At 44.1% G+C, this 22,393-nt stretch overlaps 1 protein-coding gene across 3 annotated transcripts in view; it reads right to left on the bottom strand.

Annotated features, from left to right (window-relative positions):
* The window catches only part of LOC106575282 (rho GTPase-activating protein 6), a 79,769-nt gene that overhangs the window by 34,728 nt on the left and 22,648 nt on the right, over positions 1 to 22,393 (bottom strand). Inside the window, exon 1 of one of the 3 annotated variants that reach the window (XM_014151713.2) lies at positions 12,333 to 12,738. The exons of the other annotated variants lie outside the window; for them this stretch is intronic. Coding sequence (XP_014007188.2) covers positions 12,333 to 12,374 — 42 coding nt within the window. The 5' untranslated portion in view covers positions 12,375 to 12,738. Of the gene's footprint in view, positions 1 to 12,332; positions 12,739 to 22,393 lie in introns of those variants that run through there. 3 annotated transcript variants of the gene reach the window in all.

Below are 22,393 nucleotides of genomic sequence, written 5' to 3' on the forward strand. Positions count from 1 at the left end.
AGGTTGAGGGTATAGATTACGTCATTGTTAGATAACCTATAGAACCAAAACAACTCTGGTATCAAGCAAATCTGACTGTTAAGGAGAGGTTGTAGACATTACCCCAGTCAGGCCAGTAAGACAACATGGGTTCAATTAATCAGAACCACATTGGCCCTTTTTTCTACTGACAAACTCAATCGCAGAATGGTTTATTACTGTAAAGTTTTATTAGTGTAAGTTAAGTACTGTAAAGTTTTCCTTCAGCATGCTATAACTTTATGTGTGTGCGAGTGGCCCGTCTCTGTGTGTGTCATATATTTTAGTCCTATAACCTCATGTAAAACTAAACAACACCTCCTCCCACTGCTCTATTCAGCCTATAGCATGACCCAAGATCACTCCCCTCTCTCTCCTTCCTTCTCTCTTCTTCCCCATCCCCAAGTCCATCCAGCCCAAACACTAAGGCTCTCTGGTGCAAGCGCTCCCTGCTCTCTCTTCCCCTACAGCCGAGATCACCACCTCCGAAGATCGTGTGTAATCTCCCATGCATGCCAGCAGGCAAATCCTCTAGCCTTTAAGCTCAACAGCGCAGTGAGCTAATGAACGCTCTTAATGATTCCAATATCATATGCAGAGCTTTCAATGATTAGTCAATCGCGGGGAAAATGTGTGGGAAAAATGTGCCGCCCCTTGCAATTTGACTTGAGTGCTGCTGCGTGATGACAGCTAGAGAGGAAGGCAGACCTTTCGTCGACTCTTGGTGAATTGGAGCTTTTAGAAGTAACAGTTGCGACCTCCGAATGGCCGCACAATAACAAAAGATGACGATGTCACAGCAAACACGTAAATGTGAGGCAGGAACGCAAAGAAGTGTGTGGCGTTGGATATCAGTTTCAAAACTTGAAAAGTGGTAGCCATAAACATCGAAAATACATAATCATTTTGACTGTATGTTCCCATGTCTCCTTCTTCACTGTCAATGGTCAATGAATGCATACATATGGCTACAACATAGCATAACTACTCTATGTTGCCCCATTTTCACCAATGCATATACTGTCAGGGACCTGTGTCTTTTAGGGGAATTGATACATACCGTTAAAGGAAAATACCACCCAAAAACAATCTTTTGGTATTTCTTTCATTAGTCCGCTAGAAGCTGGGTAGACAGTGATGGCTGAGTTCCTCACTGGAGATCCAAGTACTTAACTTGAATTTCCGTGCCAAGCTCCCATTGACATCAATGCATGATTTACACAAACGTCTGAGCTACACACGCACTTCTCCAGTTAGGATTTGGTGCTGAATCAGGAAACCTTTAAAACATAATTTGTTATGTTTTTTTTTTTTATACTATTATAGCACACGTTAAGAATGTCTCCTTTTTCTCTTGTGGGCCTACCAATGCCTCAAAGTAAATATGATGTAGTCGAATACGTGGATATCAGACGCAAAAGCACTTGCGTCCAAATAATTCTTTAAGACTAATCACAGAACAATCAAAACGATAACGAGCATAATCGAAAAATCTCTCGTTCACACACAAACACATTCACACGGAGGGCCTCACATTCTCTCTCTCTCTCTCTCTCTCTCTCTCTCTCTCTCTGCTGAACACATGCATATGGCAGCCTATTGTTTTTCAAAGTGGGCATGCATCTCTGACCTCTACCCTGGGAGCTGAACCCTGATTAGCCATTGATCATATAAGGTACAGACCTTTTTCAATGGCTCCACAGCTGCAGAAAGTATTACATCTCCCCTCAATTGCTGCTTCTAATCTACACAGCTAGAAGCTTCTGAGTTAAGGCATCATTATAGTAGGATTTACACATATTTATTGACTGGGGGGAGGGAAGCCTAAAGTGGTAATAGTCCCACTTTTAGACTGCTTACCTAGGTTCCCTGACACATAGGTTGAGTGATTTTGCTTCATACCCAAGCGCTTGTTACTCGAGTTATGCAGGCCACAATGGCACCGCTGTTCTGTGTTTACAGCAGAGGATGTACTCCATTAGTTTTCAACTGTCCTTTGATGTCAAAGCTACCAGGGGTGTCAAACATGTGACCCTTCGGCAAAACATGAGGTTTTGGTTAGGTTAAAAGGGAGTGGCTGATCTCGAATGAAATTACCTTTGTCCAACTTAGTTAATTATAGTGCTGTGAGTTATAGACTATGCCCAAATCAGAGGTGGCAATGACAGTATAGCTGAGGTGTGTTATGACTATGGCCTTCCAATGTCTGTCAATAACTCTAGGAACTCTAACTGCAAAAGTTAGTCAGCAGCTTATGGTCTCTTTCCCTCTCTCAGCTTCTTTGACTGTCTAGGAGGCAGTCGAGCCAGCCTGAGGCAGCGTGTTCGCTAACTAGCCCACTGGGCATTGGTTTCCCATAGAACACTCTGCCATACCCACGGCATGAGAACATATCACTACATAACCCATTCCCCAAGAAATAATATGCCATCGGGACGTCTGGAAATAAATAGAGAATCAATCAGGAGCAATCAAGCTGAACAACCATATTGAGCCACATGATCCACTAGTTGGTTTCAGATTAACTTTGGTTTTAAGGTAGTTTTCTTTGAACCAAGAACTAGAGAAAAACAACAACACAATATTTCACAACGTTCCACCAGGTGACTGGAGGTTTTCTGTGGGTGCCAGAAAAGTGAAATGTTTTATTTCCCCCTCTCCTCTCCTCTCCATTCCCTTTCCTCTCTTCCTTCCTTCTCTCCTCTTCGTTCCCTTTCCTCTCTTCCTTCCCTGTCTCCGCTCTATTTTCAGGAGACCAGTGTTTGTTCGCCGGATAACAAACACACCGGGGACCTCCAGACGCGCTACACTCGCTGTGACATTTCACACTTCCTGCGAACCACTCGCAACATCCCTCTAGCATGGAGGGACTAAATCTGTGGCCCTTGTGGCCTGTTAATGTGATGTCACGGCAGCTCTGGCTCTTACAAGAGCTTCTTTAGCAAAATGGCTTTAACAGTGCTTAAACAACACTCAAACTAGCCCACTGTGAACGAGCCCCAAGCCACACTGCATTCCAGCCGCTACCTAGTCCTCACTTTGACAGGCGCTGTTTAAAAAAAACTGGGATTACAACACTGCTTGGTTCCACTGGGCTGGTTTAAAGCTTCGATGACAGGGAGAAAGCCGAGCACCAGGCAATGCCCCTTTACGAGACACATGGCACCGTTTACACTCTCTACGCGCTAAGAAGCCATCAGATGTTCATGAGAACGTGATTGATGGTTACAGAGTGTTATGGCTGTGCTGACTTAAGCAGGCTGAAAATGAAAGCGATTCATAACCAGCACGGTTACGCAGGGCCTGTAAAGGCGTTTCTCAGATGTCCTGATGGAGAGTTTAGCACAGTACATTTGTCCTGTCCTGTAATTCTCCTGTCAACTTTTGACAGGACATTATTCAGTCAACATACATCAGGGTTTCTTTAAACTATGGGTCAGGACACTATTTCTTCTTCATTTGGGTTGTTGGAGGAGGATTTGGGTCACGGGAGGACGGTCAACTACGTATTTGGGTCTCGAGATGAAAATGTTTAAGAACCCCTGAACTATAGAATGGAAGAAGTTGAAAACCACCACAGATACTTCACACTGGGCACTAAATCAATGCCGTGTCCTCGTCATTTCAATTCAATTACGTTGAACCAATGTGGAATAGACGTTGAATTGACGGCTGTGCTCAGCGGGTTGCTGTTGATGCATCACCACTTTGTCATGAACTGTGTCATGAATGCCTATGTATAGCTAATGCTTGTCTTTGAACCCTGCCAACTGTATACTCAGTAGGTGATATGACCAATGGGAATGGAATTCTTACAGAACTTTCTCTTGGACAAAGAGAACTCCATGGCTGAATCAGAATGCCGGTATGACTTGGATGATATCTGACCGTGGCACAAAAGGTCACCGTTACTTGATGGTTGAACAAGTTGAACACTTTCTTCCACTTCAGAGAAAAGCCTTTCAAAGTTTTTGTGTGTGTGTGTGTGTGTGTGTGTGTTTATATGTCTGTCTGTGTGTGTGCGTGCGCGTGTGTGTGCATGTGCATGTGTGTATGCATCTGTGTGCGTGTGCATCCATACACTCCTGTGTGTGGCATGTATGTTGAGTTGAATTGTGTCCTTATCTCTACCGCAACTGAGTTGTTTTGTGCACAATAACACTACCACAGTTTGATTTACCAGTTGGATTTGATTTAACAACGACTCACAATGTCACAAGCTGCCACAGCCAGCCATTGCTGCTCATTTGTCTTAGCTCAGGAAGTGTGAGACAAGTGTCACTTCCGGCAGGTGTGTGTGTGTGTGTGTGTGTGTGTGTGTGTGTGTGTGTGTGTGTGTGTGTGTGTGTGTGTGTGTGTGTGTGTGTGTGTGTGTGTGTGTGTGTGTGTGTGTGTGCGTGTGTGTGCATGCGAGCAAGAGAGTCCTTGGCTTTTAAAAAACTTCAAAACAGAAAAGCCGCCCGGCAACAGTGCCCAGCTTTCCAGAACCAGGGCACTGTATATCAGTTCGGTCGGTTAGGTCACAGGGTGGGAGGCTGGTGCTTTATTGATTTTCCTGGCAGATTATTGAGCCCAGTTGCCCGTCTCTACCTCCTCCCTCCAGCATTGCAACCTTCAGCTGACCTCTTCAGAGTTCAGCGTTGTGGACAGCGTTCACTTTTAGCCGAGTGTTACCATGGGCATTTCAACTGCGGGGTGTAGTCAGTGTTCTATCCAATCATTTTATTTCTTCATGATGATGAATGTCGTCCAACAGTTTGAATACTTGATGAGTATTAATGAGGCATTTTTAATTATCATACTGTACGGTATCACTCCACTGTAAACATAGTCTAACACTGGTAGGTTGTCATGTCTACACATGTACTGCTTTCCTTCCACACATGCACACACACACACAATAGTTCCCCAGATAGTGATGTACTGGTGTGTTTATAAGACAATGACTTTATTCTGTTCTCCTGCACTCACAACTTCCTCCTCAACATCCCTCACAGTGACAAATGACTCCCAAACTACCTATTAGAAAGACACTTCCACTAAAAGTGTCATTTCATAACTACACCAATCCTGGAGAGACCCGTTCTTCAGTGAGCCATCGACAGGCCATAATACGGCTTGAGCTCTGAAAATTAGAGAGCACTTCTGCTGCGTATAGAAATTACAATCCCTGTTGACAATTTTTGGGGTGAATGAATAAATCATCAATCCATTTGGGTAAACCCTTTCTAAAAATACAATTCAGTCAGATATTTTTGAGAGTCTTAATCACACCATGTATCTGTATACTTACTCACCTTCGTTTGGGACTTCTTTACCACCGTTAAAATAGATTCCTCTTTTGAAAGCAGGAGGTCTGGCCATTAATCCAGCTATCTGCTGGCTGTCACCAGAACCACCCAGCCTTTCATACTCTGTAGGATTTGGCAAGGGAAGAGATAAAGTGCTGGACCTTAACGGTCTTCACTGAATGTTTTCTTAGACAAGGACCCTCCAAGTTAAACTGGGCTCCATCCTCCTCAGGGTCTAGGAGAGAGGGGTGGGGAGCAGCCTTTGCGGCCTTTTCAAAGAAAAGTAAGGAAAACACTATCGTTTTGTTCTCTCTCTCTCTCGTTTGTTCTGACATCACAGGAACCCTGTGAAGAAAAGCGGGAAGCGCTTTGATATTTCTACGTCGAGTCTGGAGGGAGGCTCATTGGGAATACACAGCTAGCTCTAGACATGGGATATATACTAACGAGGAGGCCTTGGTTGATGTTGTGGCGTTACTGGCAAAAGGGAAAGAAAGGTCCATCATGGCATCATCTATAGAACAGTGCTTGGACTTAGCCACTGACGTCTCCTTCCTCTTGATCTCAAAACATGGAATAAGTGACACACAACTTAAACTTCCTAAAGGAACTTGCTCGCTCAGTCCATTGAGAGAGAGTCGCACAGTCTCACCACAGAAGGCTGTCAAACACAAGATAAATGTCCACATGCTGGAGATAAGAGATAAGAGAGACTGAAGGCAGAGGAGACAGCCCTCAAGCCCCACATAACTTCTGATTGATGGTTGTTTGGTCTCCCGTTCATTCCGTGGGTGTTTCCTCTGTGCCATGCACCTCTGACCCTTCCTGTTGGAACCCTCTGATGGAGAGAGGAGCTATCAGCTCACAGTCACAAGACACGACCAGCAAACATGCCAGGAGAGACAAGCACGTTCTGCTTTTTTTCAGCCACATACACTGTTTACCACAACCAGTTGAAAGTGAAGGGTGCAGTAATTCAGCTGTAATGATGAGGAATGTCATCCTGATGTAAGCGCTTTGATGTGGTAAATATAATATATTGAGTGGAATTTCAGTGTGGTTGAAAATTCACTAATCAGTGATGCTTAACCTCGTTCGGCCTCAGTGTACGATGATGAGGTCACACACTGGGCTGTGTGTGTGTGTGTGTGTGTGTGTGTGTGTGTGTGTGTGTGTGTGTGTGTGTGTGTGTGTGTGTGTGTGTGTGTGTGCGTGTGTGTGTGTGTGTTTGTGCGTGCGCATGTGTGTGTGTGTGCGCGCGCATGTGTGTGTGCGTGCGCCTGTGTGTGCTGGGTCCCTTCCCAGAAGCCTGGTGCTGTGACGTTACGTGTATGTGTGTGTGTGTGTGTGTGTGTGTGTGTGTGTGTGTGTGTGTGTGTGTGTGTGTGTGTGTGTGTGTGTGTGTGTGTGTGTGTGTGTGTGTGTGTGTGTGCGTTGTATGCGTAGACACATTGTCAGCCTGACATTCCTCACCTCAGCATGGAAACAAGCATATCTACTCTTAAAGGGAAAATCCACTCAAAAACTATATTTTGGTATTTCTTTCCTTAGTCCACTGTTGATACAGTCCCGAAATGTTTTTGCATGTCAGCTGTCACATTTTCAAGATACTGGACTTTCAAGAAGCAAAGTGTCACCGGCCACATCAGCATGAGCTAAGAGGTCACACACTAGGCTTGAATTAACTATGGCCACCCATACACAGATCTGTGAATGCCACAACACACACACACACATTCACTCACACCAGCACTCAAGCATAGACACACGTTTACACATAAAATCAGCACAAGCCCTCTTAGGCCTGTAATCTTCTGTGAATAAGCAGTCTGCAGAATTCTCCTTATATGGTAGAATATGTGCTCTTCATCATCTAGATTGGCAGTGCTTCTGTTCCAGGAATAGAAATTGAACGTAGAACCATTACACTCACTTTACAGTCTAAAATAAAGTGCTATGTTCGTTCGCTCTTTGCAACTATAACTCTTCTGAGCATTCAAGTGTCCATGTGAAATCAAGTGGGAATGTCCTTTCTATCCATTCAATTGTAAGTGTCTTGGGCGCTGCAGGAAATTGGCTCCATGTAAACAAAGAACATGAATTTGTCAAGGAGTTCCTGGTTTTTGATCAGGGAAAAATATATAAAAAGCTTTTTATATCTACATCATCAAGAGGAATTTACAGGGAAGCAGGGAATCTTGCAGACTTCATTTGGACACTATTTCCATCGGAAGCATATCCCACTATTTTTCCATACATCATCTAAGTTTTTCAGTGTAGCTGCATAAGCTTTTTCTTTGAATGTTCCTCTCCCCTGGCTGGTTGAGTTAGCCTAGCCACACTCCCCCGATCCTGAACATTTCCTTGACTGCAGTTCAGTGAGCTCCATGACTTTTGACCTTACACAGAGAGACATATCAAAAAAGTTAATCAGATGACAGAGATGTGCTGAACCCTGTCTCACCTTTTGACCCTGTGACCTCTGTAACACCACAGGATTTTCCAGTCCCAGGCTAAATGGGCACTGGAACAAAATAACTACATCCAATTGTAACGTCTAACATTTGACCCCCATTGGGCTGTTACGGCGGTTTCAATCCGACAATACTACTTAAATCATTAGATAAATAAAATAAATCGGTCTGACCTCTTAAAATGTTTTTTGAAAATGATATTAAACAGTACAGCTTATTCCTTGTATTTATATGTGAGGTTCTGGTCAGATTACAGAACCGTAAGTAGAGATCCAACACACTGAATCTGTTTCCTCAGAGTCCAATACAACGTGTGTCAGTTTGACCATGCTGGCTGAAATCACTGAAATTGCCGGTAACAGAAAAAAAGTAAAGCCTTGATAGAAATAGATATGTTAGAACTAGAACAGCTCTAACTCAATCAGAATCAATAGAAATGTACTCAAACACTGTTGGAACTGGGCAACATCCTGGATGCCATAGGATCCGACTGTGTTTAATCATGGAGTCAGGTGCCCTGAAACAGCCTTCTTTGTGCGGTCGATCACCTGAGTCCTATTTGCAGAGGGAGTGGTTGTGGTTGGGGCAAAGCAAACAGCCTTCAGGAAACAACAAGGACAAGGTGAGCGGGAAACAGGTAAGGGGGTCAGACCAGACCCTGTTACGAAACATCTACTTAGTACTAGAACAATGAGAGGAATTTGGAGCCTGTCTGTGCAGGTACTTGGCCCTCAGACTGACGAGGCTCTCTGAGTGTCTCCAGGATAGGGAAAAGGGTGGATGCAGGTTCCTTTTGGCCAGTGATGCCTCGGTTAGGGGGAGAGGCAGGAGGGTGAGAGAGAGGCCCAGCCACTGTGATACAGAAGTCTTTTGAAGGTCAGCTGACAACACCAGCACGTTTGTAATCAGTCATTCAATGAATCAACAATTAAACAATCCGATCTGTAGTCAATGTGTCTGACTTTCTGTCTGCTTCCTCTCTCTGAGTCAGTCACATGCACACAGTAGACAACAGGTCTGTTGCTACATCACATAATGTACCAAATCTGTACCCATTTCCTGCAGTCATATGCCCAAAGCGCCCTCTAGTGGCCTCATGGGTGGAATGTTATTAATCTTTTTCATAATTTCATAATTAATAACAATTTTTAAAAACGTGTATGTTTCTATGTCAAACGGTTTTGTTATATTTCAGTCTTCTGTGATGTGTAATATTGGGATGCAAACTCAAAATGTTATACATTTCAACTCTATATCTGACATGGTACAGGGGTCTTGTTTTTTTAAGCTCATAACCATGTGTGTGAGGTGTATACTTTCGTTATAAAGTAGATCTGTTGAAGAATACCAAGAAACACTCTGTGACCCTGATTTATCCCACTGCAGTAAAAGGTTAAAGGACAAAATGGAGAGCCAGGGGAGAGTTAAGATGCAGCTTTCGGACAACAGTGATACAAGCAGGAACCAGCCTCAGCAAAGTGAGTGGCAGTTGAGGTTGACGTCACTTCCCCTAACCATGCCACAAACACGTGCCATCCTGTGTAATGCCCTGACACTAAAACCAGCCACCAGATGACATCAACACATCACCATTTTAGTCAAGGAGGAAGCAGGCAGCAGATGTTCGGCCAAATGAGGAAGAGAGAATCCATCATGGATCCTCAAACCCCAAGAAGACAAAAGCATTGGGGGAAAGAATCCGAACACATTAGATAACAACCATGTAATAACACCCGTCTGGGAATTGTCCGGAACAAAAACCAACCCAGTGGCGTCTGATAATTTTTTACATTTATGTCATTTAGCAGACGCTCTTAGGGTAAAGAGTAATTAGGGTAAAGGGCCTTACTCAAGGACCTTTCGGTTACTGGCCCAACGCTCTAATCCGCTAGGCTACCTGCCGCCTCAGTGAGGAGTTGGGTCTTGGTTGAGTATTGGGTCACCAGCGCTAGTACACCTGGAGGAGCTAGCATCAAGCGAGCAGAGCCTATCAGACCCTAGCTGAACCTAGTAGAGCCAAGCAGAATCTAGCAGAACCTAGCAGAGCCTATCAGAGCCTAGCAGAACCTAGGAGAGCCAAGCAGAACCTAGCAGAACCTAGCAGAGCCTATCAGAGCCTAGCAGAACCTAGTAGAGCCAAGCAGAACCTAGCAGAACCTAGAAAAGCCTATCAGAGCCTAGCAGAACCTAGTAGAGCCAAGCAGAACCTAGCAGAACCTAGTAGAGCCAAGCAGAACCTAGCAGAGCCTATCAGAGCCTAGCAGAACCTAGTAGAGCCAAGCATAACCTAGCAGAACCTAGCAAAGCCAATCAGAGCCTAGCAGAACCTAGTAGAGCCAAGCAGAACCTAGCAGAACCTAGCAAAGCCAATCAGAACCTAGCAGAACCTAGTAGAGCCAAGCAGAACCTAGCAGAGCCTATCAGAGCCTAGCAGAACCTAGTAGAGCCAAGCAGAACCTAGCAGAACCTAGCAGAGCCTATCAGAGCCTAGCAGAACCTAGCAGAGCCTATCAGAGCCTAGCAGAACCTAGCAGAGCCTATCAGAACCTAGCAGAACCTAGCAGAGCCTATCAGAGCCTAGCAGAGCAGAGCCACATGGCCGCCTACAAGACAGATTCAAAGTATATGCTTTGGCAACCGGCATGGTGCTGCTCTCTCTCCTCTTCAAATCCTCAATGTCTCCAACCAGTATAACACTGGAATCTGGAACATTTATACACAGTGGACAAAATTACAGAATATGGAATTTGTTTATTGGAAGGCTGATGGGGAAAGCTTATGCGGACCTAATCCTCCTTTCACGTTTTGTGAGTCTGCTTAAATAGTTACAATGAAAACCAAGGTACTCTGCAATATGATATGTGCAATGTGTTGCTTACACTCCACATAACATTCATAACTCCAGAGACAGTGGAAGTTGAACGACCAGTTCATTGCGGGAGAGAGATGGGAACGTGTTGTTTATTTATCTAAGTAAACTGTGTGTGAGTGATACCACAACTTAGAGGCTACAAACTTGCATGGGCTTTTCATACACACTACATTTCATACCCCTCAAGAAAAAAAATGTCCGTTGGGAGACCACAGTGTTGGCCAGTGAAGCCAAAGAAATCTGTATTGTTTTTCAATCTTTGGTTGCACTTTTATGAGTCTTCACCTCAAAAACATAGCTCATAAAGTGAAGTCGACCCACCGAACAGCCTCAGTGGGCAGTAGATTACTCACACATGGAGAGAAATTACCCAACGTAATTTCCAAGGGGAAAGACAGCAACACGCAATGCTGATCTAACCACCCATGAGGATTTACAAGCAGAAGAGTTCTTTGGTTAAGACTCCACTACGTAAACAAAAGACACCACTCACAATTGCTAAAGAGGCTATAGTTGCATTAGTTCAGGTATTATCTGTGATCACCGACAGCAGAGATTTGATTTGTCCTTATCTACCACCTCTGTGGTGCCTGATGGAGTCAACCACTTGACCACATCAAAACACAATTGTGGCAACATGGGGTCATTGGGCCACAGAGCTCCAATAATGTATTATGTAACCCCCTATCTTTTAAATCCCAGAAATGTGTAAATAAACCTGTTTCTGAAGGGTTATCTAATTACGTGTTACTTTGGAATGAGCCCTAATGCATGCTGGGATTAATCAAACATGCAACACATTCTGACAGGTGTAAGGTGTGTGTGTGTGTGTGTGTGTGTGTGTGTGTGTGTGTGTGTGTGTGTGTGTGTGTGTGTGTGTGTGTGTGTGTGTGTGTGTGTGTGTGTTTCTCTCTATCCTCCACTCTGCCTCTCTGACCCTTGCATCATTAGACCACCATCCACCACTCTCTCTCTGTCTCTCTCTCTCTAATAAGAAGCGATATAGAATGTGAAGTTTGCACAAGACGGAAGACTGTGGGGCTGATGGTAGGAAACTACAACGTGTTCATTTCATGAAATACTGGAAACACTGAGGTTCCAAAAGCACAGGGCTACACAAAACCTGTTGCTTCCTATGCTCGGAGTTCTTTGTGAAGATTGAGTGCACTCACTGCACTGGAACCCTGAGCTGACAGTGAGAAAAAGAAGACTTATGGCTTTGCTTGTACTGTTCTTTCTTCATCTCTGTGGTAACATCCACTCAGCCAGCCACATAACTCTCCAGAGTCATGAGGCAGCCTACCACTGACCTTAGCTGCCTCTGGCTCTCTCCTCTCCTGTGTTGACATCAGGAAGGACACTGGATGGCCTATTGTGTGTGAAACTAACAGATTTTAGTTGCATGGTTCGATGGTAATTACATTTGAATAGCAGCGGAAATGAGGTGAGGCTAAAACACTACTGCCTGGAGAAAGAAGAAAAACAAGTGTGCATAGCACATAGCCTGGATTCATATCGATGCTGCACAATGTGTCAGTCATTCCTTTTCAGGAAACAATATCCTCCCATCTCTGTCCTCTAACATAAACAAATACAGGAGGAAGCCTATGTCTCAACTACCATAAGTTACTTCTTAACCACAGGCTGTATAGAGAGAAGCATACGCAGAATACTTACAAGGTAAGAGTTGTGCCTCTCCAAGAATACGGAGTCGCCCATGATTCAGGACAAGTGTCCACATATAAAGTAGCGTTTCCAAACGTGAACGAGGAAAGAAAATAAATGTTAATCGAATCCCTCCAAAAGTAACGGAACGAGCGTTATCCTTATATCCTCACCACTCGCTGTATCATCAATTTCGATTGAAGAAAAAAGCTACAACATAAAAACACTTGTAACAGGTTTACGCTGAATAGTCAAATCCCCGAATAGGACAACACTTGTAGGGTTGGAGGTTATGCATGCCACGGAGGAAAGCAGTGTCAGTGCGCAACAGCTCCCGCTCCATGCTGGCTACTCCGCTCTGTAGTGGACCTACTGCTGAAGTTAGCGATGCTGCGCCGCCGTTCTGAACAGAGGGGAAACTAGTAGGGGAGAGGGGCTAAAGGCGGGGCACCTCAAGGGAGCACACGGAAAGCGAGTGGAGAAAGTGAAAGAGAGCATTTTTTCGTGCAGTGTTACAATGCATTTCCTGCAATTCTACACATTTTGCCATGGGGTAGTGAGACACTTTTGCCACTTTAAAGCAAATTTCTTGGAGTTCTATATATTTTTACATTACTTATGCTATGTTCATGATATCTGTGTGAGAATGACTGGAGGTCATGTAACCTAATGTAGCGGGTGTAAAATAAACGCCTGAGTGGGTCCCCACATCCGGTTTTCAGGGGAAAACATATAGCTAGGTGTCCCTGAAAACCGATTGTATATTCAGTTGAGGATAGGGCCCTGAGCAGATGCTCTGCATGTCAGGTAAGGTAAACTGGTTATGATTAGCCCTACTATATACATGGTCTATATAGCTGGCTAGACTACTTTACCTAGCAATAAAAATATTTTTAAAGCTAGCTGACATGGGCTAATTGAGTGACTGACATAACAAGTGGAAAACTGCTGATGCACTACGAATTTTTGAAGTTGCACCTTGTTCATTCTACTTTTCTAACTCTCATCAGTACGTTGAGACCCCGACTGAGTTCCCCAGAAACATTTACAAAACGCACACATAGGCGAATGAAAAGGTGCCTTTTCCAGAGCACCCCGGTCCATTAAATCTTCCCCTCCATCAGTGGAACAAGCTCTCGTTTCTCAAGCTGTTATAAGCTGTTATAAGCTGTTTACTCAACCACCCACCCGTTGTACAATTATTGTAGGCTGGTTGGTTGTTGGTTGGTTGGCATGGTTGTCACAGTGGTGTGTAATTCGATTTTTTTTTAAACGTTCACCCCATTGCTTCTACAGAAACGTACAAAGATTCAACAGCATTTGGGGTATGGATGCAGGGAAATGACTGTAACCCAATGAATGTGTTGTGACCTCATCACAACACAAAACCCCTTCTGTACATTGTTTGCGGTGGGGGGGGGGGGCTATAGATGAGACCCTCAGACTTCAAAGTTATGCACAATGGCTATGTGTCACACTACTGTTAAAAGGATATTAAAGACAACTAGTGGCTAAAAATAACAATAAATGAAAAAGCCCATTAGGGCTTTAGTGGGGCATTGCTGAGTATGTGCAACGCTTTGTGTGAGACCAGAGTTGAGCAATCCTGGCCAAGGTTTGCCTGCAATTTCTACAAACACAAACATGAAATAAAGCGGTTTCGTCAGGTCACAGTGTTCAGGGACTAATACTGGCCTCCTGTGAGGGGTTTACAATACATTTTCCAGACTCATATTCACTTGAGTTAATGCAAACCATTTCCCTTGCTCTCTATTGGCAAGTTGGCCAGGGGTTTATTGGGAAACTTTCTTCACTGTCCGTCTCTCATGTACAGAGCTCTTATAGGGGACATTAATACTGTACCAGCCCGGGGGCATGGTTAAACCTCAGGGGACTCGATTGAAAATGACATGCAGCACATGATTAGGGTATATAGGCTATACGCACATTCATACACACACACACACACACAAACAGGATGAATACCAGCGTAATCAGGACGAGACGTGTAAACATCTAAAGAATGTGTGAGGCACAGCAAAGTGAAATCTGCTGACTAAAAAGAAAGGAGGGTTTTTGCATTACACTAGAGTATAGCTATATCAAAGTGCATGATCACGATCAACTGACGTAATCATTGTTACAATCTGAGTGTGGAACCTGGGAAACGTGTTAGGTTGGCCAACCCTGCTCCCTGAAATAAACATAGATAATTAAACAATTATTAGGTCATAGTACTTTACATGTATTTTTTCCAGCTCATTGAGTTCACTCCACTGGGTAAGCCTAAGTTCATATCTGAAGGAGCCACTTTGTGATCCCCCTGGATAAGTCCTTTGTCTCCTAAAATGGTAGTTTGATAGTCCCAGTGTGACTGTAGCTGACACGCTGACGTAGCGGCCTGTGCTGAAGAAGAGGAAGAAGGAAGAGAAGGAGAAGGAGGAAGGAACGTGGCAGAACATCCCAAAACTCCAGATGTGTTGCGTCACACAACATGGAGCGGTTTGTCCCAAACGAGCAGCGCTCTCAGTGTTCAAACCCTGGCAGCGAGAGAGAGTTTAACTCAATAAGGAAAGCTGATCAAAAGGAAAAGGTTAGCAGCAGTGGTTTATTAAGTGAAACAGAAGACATGTTTAAGCTCCCACACCTCTCTGTTGAGAAAAGGTTGCCAGTTCAGATTTCAAACTGGCCACTGCTGTGTTATGTTGAGCAATCCACTTCATTCTGCTTCCACACATCTGTGTGAGTTAGTGAGTAGGATATACTTTGAGAATGCCCGACGCTATACATTCCATATTCATCTTGCTGTAGAACAAATGCCTCATCAACGTGTCTGGCAAATGTCAACCTAACCAAGAGTCCATACTGAAGCCTACAAACATATTACATACATGTTATCCTGAGCTCTTCTTGCAATTTACTCACAGCTTGTCAAAGTGTAGGCCTAATCCAACAAGTGAGAAATAATTCAAAAGTGCAGGTCCCTCCCAGCTTCCTCCCTCACAACGTAAAACTTTGAAAGTGTAAGGCTCCGAGATGGGACCATGATAGTCATCATATTCAATCTGACCGGAGTCATCTTGAGCACATACATCTTGAGCCTTGGGATTTTCTCTGTAACCTTTAACCTGCTTCTTGTGCTAACATTCAGCAGCAGGGGCATTTGTTGTTATTGTATTTAGCACTGTGCTTAATTTTTCCACTGTTGATTCTGGCATAGAATGATCCTATTGATGGTCGACATATTTCATAGTCAAGTCATTCATATTTGTGGCAATGAGAGGAGAAAGGTTCAGAGGGGAATAACAAAAAGACTAACAGTTGGACAGAATGTGGAATGTTACTACTCCCCAACACATGAAACATAAACACAAATATCTAATAATATTACTAATTTCTTCTTCACATGCTCCATTATGCTTCACACCTCTGTTATTGCTGGTTGTGTGTACATTGGTTGTATGGACTATTGCTTTTTGTGACTCAACTGATAGTACAACGTACAGTGTATTGTCACACCCTGATCTGTTTTACATGTCTTTGTGATTGTCTCCACCCCCCTCCAGGTGCCGCCCATCTTCCCCATTATCCCCTGTGTATTTATACTTGTGTTCTCTGTTTGTCTGTTGCCAGTTCGTTTTGTTCATTCAGACCTACCAGCATTTTCCCCCTTGCTCCTGTCCTGTCTATAGTGCCTGTTTCTGACCTTTCTGCCTGACCTGACCCTGAGCCTGCCTGCCGTCCTGTACCTTTGCCCCACTACTCTGGATTACCGACCTCTGCCTGACCTGACCCCGAGCCCATCTACCGTCCTGTACCTTTGCCCCACTACTCTGGATTACCGACCTCTGTCTGACCTGAGCCTGCCTGCCGTCCTGTACCTTTGCCTGCCCGTGTTCGATTTAATAAACTTTTGTTACTTCGACATTGTCTGCACCTGGGTCTTACCTTCAAACCTGATAGTATATATAACTCTGACATATTCTACTGTCTGCCATGTGTCTGTCTTTAGAACTGGTATTTGGATTGTTTATTCCTATGCCTGATTCCGTGTGAAGTGATTTACTACCTCAGTTACTTCTCCCAGGCTATGCACCTGGAAAATTACAAAAGAATGAAATGCACTTATCTGAGGCGATCCTAATACCTTCTGTCATCATAAACTCGGAGCGTGGAGCAAAATGCAAATGTTTACATCGCTCAGTTACTACGTGCCCGCTTTCTCCAGTCAAGTGACTACATGTCTCTGCACTGAAATCACTGAATCGTATGGAAAATCTCCCATAAAAGGATTTACGACAATCCAATAAATGACAAAATATCCCATAAGTGGTCAAGACCTGTCTAATAAACATTCACAGAAATAGATGTTGTGACATCAAACTCGACATGGAATACTTGCACGAGTTTTGTTGTTGCCCTTTGTGTGATCGTTTGGTGGATTAGTTTTGTTTATGTGACTCTCTTTCCTCATCTGGATATCTCCCATGATACAAGAAAGAGCCAATGAAATACTGCAAGAGAAAAATAATAACATTTAACCCTGGACAAATTTACAGCACTTGTTTGTCCAGTTTTTTCTTTCGTTTGAGTTCACGCTCTCTTCTCTGTGAAACACCATCTTATGAGATAAGCACGAGAAGGGATCTGGGGAATACAAACGAGAGCGAAGAAGAGAAGTGGGGAGGGGGAACGCTGAAGGTTGGGTACACACATAAACGACTTTACTGCGGAGCGACACAAAGCGACCTGAAGTGATGACCTCAAAGCTGGGGAATGCAGTTTCAACCCTTTTCCAGGGAGGAAAATAGAAAAAACAGCCGCTTATTACCACTGCGTCTCTCGCTGACATCTTCGAGGACCTCGGGCGACGTCACTGTACGAACATGAGTTCTTGCAGAGGAAGAGGGTTAGGGTTAAGACACCCTTCTTCGCATCCACCCCATCCCAAACACACAACACCCCCTGGTCTGGATTCAATCACCAGGCTTCAATCAGCAGGCAACAGGGACCACTTGCCCTGAATCCATTTCTATCCTGAGGGTGAACAGGACTTCTATACATATTGTTTACTCCAGTTGTCCCATCTAAGAGCTATTCAAGAGCTATGCTAAAGCTCAAATGTGCAGAATTTATTTTCAAAAGCTCAAAGTTAAAAGTAAAGTAGGAACGAAGTAAAACGCTAATCAAATCCAAGTGTTTCAGAAGACAAAAGGCTATGGCAGTGAGATGGAATCCAGGCCTGCGTGCATTTTTTGGGTCAATGTGTCCTAGTTACACCCTCTTGCCTGAATATCTGGCTGCTGACGGCTGGCTATACTTCATCACATGCCTCCCAGTGATGTCGTCATGAAGTTAGGCTTCTCTGGCGGAACTGCACAGCTTGTACTCTCCAGCACAGTGGTATGGTAAAAATTAGGATTAAGTTGGCCTGTGACGGATTGGGAGTGACGTTTATCAGGCTACACGCATAACACTGTGCACTATTTCTCCCCTTAAGTTTTACATGTAGACAGGGCCACTCACATCAACTATTCCCTGTTTAGCTCACAACACAGTTTAAGAAATGTCTCTGTTGTGGCTTGGCTTTGTGAGGCTTTTAAAACCATGGCAAATGATGTGGTTGGAATGGCATTAATGTGAACTGTTAAGGACCTCAAAGGTAGTTTGAGAGGACTTTCACCTTCTGCGACGTGTCCTCAATGTCTCCATGTCAGACTGTCCTTAAGGGGAACAATAGTCCAGAAGAAACCAATGCGGACACAGAGGAACAGAGGAACTGAAGGCAGGCGAAAACCAGACCTAGACAGGGAAATGTGATGTGCGGCTCACGCTGCTTCTACACAGCGACAGAGACAGACATCCTCCACCAACGCACCTACATGTTTTCCACTGACCACCGTTGACGACTGTTGCCATGGCGTTGGGGCCTGCCAGCTGTAAGAGACAGCACAATGCTACGGATGTCCATACAATGTCAGTGTCACACGCCACATTGTTTGTCACATGAAACATACACTAAATCTGATAGAGGACTGACTGAGGGTTACTTGACTAAAGACATCAACGGGCATGCATTGCATCTGGTACGGACAGTTTCACAGAGATGGTATTTACTTGAAAATGATTTGGTAAAATTATACAAACTACCATTATCAACCACTTTAGACTACGTCCCTACCTCCATCCATCCCCTTCTCTCCCTTTCCCTAAACCCTTCTATCTGAGTCCTACTGTTGGCACCAATACCTTCCTGTGATGCTGTGTCTCTGTCTAAGAAGAGGGAGATGCTTGAGGGCTCCTTGATGAATTCCTCCTCAATAAAGCCAATGTCTCAGAGATGGCAGGCCCAGAGAAAACACAGACTCACTGCCGGGCTAATGTCTCTCAAGTGACTCCTCTTCTGCACAGCTAAATATCCGTTAATTGTCCTCCCTCAAAAGGAGGGTTGTCTAAATGGGCACACAGCAAGAAGAGGAATGGCTACTTTAAATTAGCTGATTATATTGACCTGCGCTGTTGTGGATGTAGTACACGGTCTGCTCTGTAGTGTCATTGTGTGATTATGGGTGTTCTGGTCCATTAGGGAATTGCCGCTTGAGCATAACGTTTGGTCTTTTGAATTGGTCTCACAGAGAGAAATAATGCCAGTGTAAGACAACCGCATCCACACGCACGCACGCACGCACACACACACACACACACACACACACACACACACACACACACACACACACACACACACACACACACACACACAAGCAAATACAGATGCATGTACGCGGTTGTGGACATGCACTGAATGTTCTCACTCATCCCCAGCCCTCTCCTTGTCTCTCCCCTCTGTCTGCTGGCCTTGACAGGGTCACCGGGCCTCTGAAGCCTGACCTAGCCCAAACCCAGTAGACATAACAGAACAAGTAGAGTGACAATGTCTGGAACGGCTGTTCCAGCGTGACTATCCTCTCTAAAGGAAACACAACCCAGTAAACCCAGTCAACCCACTATATTATACTGAGAGCTGAGAACAACCCACTATATTATACTGAGAGCTGAGAACGACCCACTATATTATACTGAGAGCTGAGAACGACCCACTATATTATACTGAGCTGAGAACGACCCACTATATTATACTGAGAGCTGAGAACGACCCACTATATTATACTGAGAGCTGAGAACGACCCACTATATTATACTGAGAGCTGAGAACGACCCACTATATTATACTGAGAGCTGAGAACGACCCACTATATTATACTGAGAGCTGAGAACGACCCACTATATTATACTGAGAGCTGAGAACGACCCACTATATTATACTGAGAGCTGAGAACGACCCACTATATTATACTGAGAGCTGAGAACGACCCACTATATTATACTGAGAGCTGAGAACGACCCACTATATTATACTGAGAGCTGAGAACAACCCACTATATTATACTGAGAGCTGAGAACGACCCACTATATTATACTGAGAGCTGAGAACAACCCACTATATTATACTGAGAGCTGAGAATTACCCACTATATTATACTGAGAGCTGAGAACGACCCAGTATATTATATTGAGAGCTGAGAACGACCCACTATATTATACTGAGAGCTGAGAACAACCCACTATATTATACTGAGAGCTGAGAACGACCCACTATATTATACTGAGAGCTGAGAACGACCCACTATATTATACTGAGAGCTGAGAACAACCCACTATATTATACTGAGAGCTGAGAACGACCCACTATATTATATTGAGAGCTGAGAACAACCCACTATATTATACTTAGAGCTGAGAACCACCCACTATATTATACTGAGAGCTGAGAACAACCCACTACTCTACAAAAAACATGCAGGACATATTTGGTGACTTTGCTAATAATACATTTATACCATTTTTTTGTTTTGTTATTTCACGTTGGTCTAATTTCAAAACGTCCAAATCAACAAAGTCTTGATGTTGAACACATCAAAATCCTTATCTGTCGAACAAACCGAGAAGCTTAAATTATTTTGAGCTCTCGTCCTAAATATTTATGTTGGATTCTAAACACATGGTTCTGAGAACACGGTCTGCAAGCTGTAAAGACGGGGTCATTGTATGTGTTAGAAGAAGGACAGGGAGCGAGCAGAGAGACGGCAAGCACCGAGTGTATTTTTCCGTTTTGGTTTCATGCCACCTCTTCTGTGTCAGAGTGTCCTAATTGTCAAACATAACGTAGACTGGACCAAGACATTGGTATCTCACCTCCTACACCACACTAGGCCACTGCAACATTTACACACACACTCACACACTCTCAAAGCCCCCAAAAACATTCATGACGTTTCATCTTAGCCTACCAATAGTATAGTTTTGTTGTATATGACCTCGTTCACCTGACCTTTGAAGCAAACACAACCATAAGGGGTTATGAATTCTCTCACATCAGCTTGTAGAGAATTCCACTACACATCATATTATAGTATTATACACATCATACTGTATATCCATAGTATGAAGCATGTGGCATTAATGATGAGTGAACACAAACTACCACTGTTTATGTAGTCTTCTATTGGCAGTCGGTGTAAAACTACTGTAAATAATATTGAATTCATTGTTTGCAACATTAGGTCCTAACTGTACTTTTCCAGACGTTCTGTAAACATTTACACTAACCCATGGAGGATTTGACAATTGAAACATCTACATTTTGGAGAACGATTCTAAAGGTTAATCTCATGAATTGACTCTCCTTCCAAAAGTTTAGTCGTGTTGCGTTTCTATTTGAGCTTTTGCAGGCAATTGTGGGAGGGATAGGGATGGAGGGAATGAGGGAAGAGGGGAGAAAGGTGGAGGTTGAAAGATCCATCCCGGCCACTCTGCCCTCCCTGGGAGCTCCGGAATGCGTCTGGAATCCTACCCAGACTCCCCCATCTGCCCCACCCCTCAGCTCCAGCCTCCCTCCATCTCAAACCACCAGGCTCCACTAGCACTGCAACAAAACACACCGAGGTGAGATCTTCAACTTAACTACAGCACAAGAGATGGTTCAAACTGATGTGGACGTTACATTGCGTGTTGGAGGTGGTATTCACGGTCAGACTTTGAGGGGTTTATTTTACCACTATAATAGCCAAAGGAGGTGAATATGCTTGTTCCTCACTACCAAATGTAACCCCTGTTCATTCATTACATACCTATACTGTAAGCTATTTGTATGAGCCTTTAATATTCTCTGAGTGTAAGCGGTCCACGTTCTGGTTCATAGAGCATGTAAAGATGCTGTAACCACGCTGGGACTACATGCAGTATAGAGACATCTCAGAGGCTTTAGTCCAATACCGTTCTTCTGGATTACCCTACCTACTCACCCTCCTACAGACAGGGTCACCAAAAATGTTTACAACACTCCATGGTCGCCATGGCAGCAGCCGTGAAACACGCAAGAGGAAGCAGAGAGGAGTGTGTGGGCAATATCACCGTTGGGATTACGCAATAGCAAAGCGTATATCAGGCAAATTGTACAGTTTTAGGTCCTACCATTACTTGGCTATTGCAACATTCGATGACCTAACCACATATAAAATGTTACATTATTATCAGATGGAGAATCAAATATTTTTGTTGGACGCAACACAATGAATATATATATTTTTTTAAGAATTGCCCAACTGAGTACTGTCCTTGGATTTCACTACTTTGTCTACCCTTTTCACACTACCATAGTTCCTGGAACCGTACAGTATGGTTGGGGTTGGCATGATAGTGTGAAAAGGGTTTTTAGAACCATGTCCTGTAACCCTCCATCTATTGAGTCAGAGTGGATGGTCAACCTAGAGGACAGTGGTCACTCACTGGTCAGTCCGTTTCCCTGAGTCTTAATGCACCACAGGCCCTCGCCACGAGTGTGCTCTCAGTGAGAGGTTAGCAGTGTGTGTCCTCCTGCTCTGAGAGCTTCCAGCTGCTCCTGGCTCTGTAGGGGTGAGCCGACACCAAGTGTGTGTGTGTGTGTGTGTGTGTGTGTGTGTGTGTGTGTGTGTGTGTGTGTGTGTGTGTGTGTGTGTGTGTGTGTGTGTGTGTGT

Source organism: Salmo salar, chromosome ssa17, assembly GCF_905237065.1.
Source record: "Salmo salar chromosome ssa17, Ssal_v3.1, whole genome shotgun sequence".
NCBI lineage: Eukaryota > Metazoa > Chordata > Actinopteri > Salmoniformes > Salmonidae > Salmo > Salmo salar.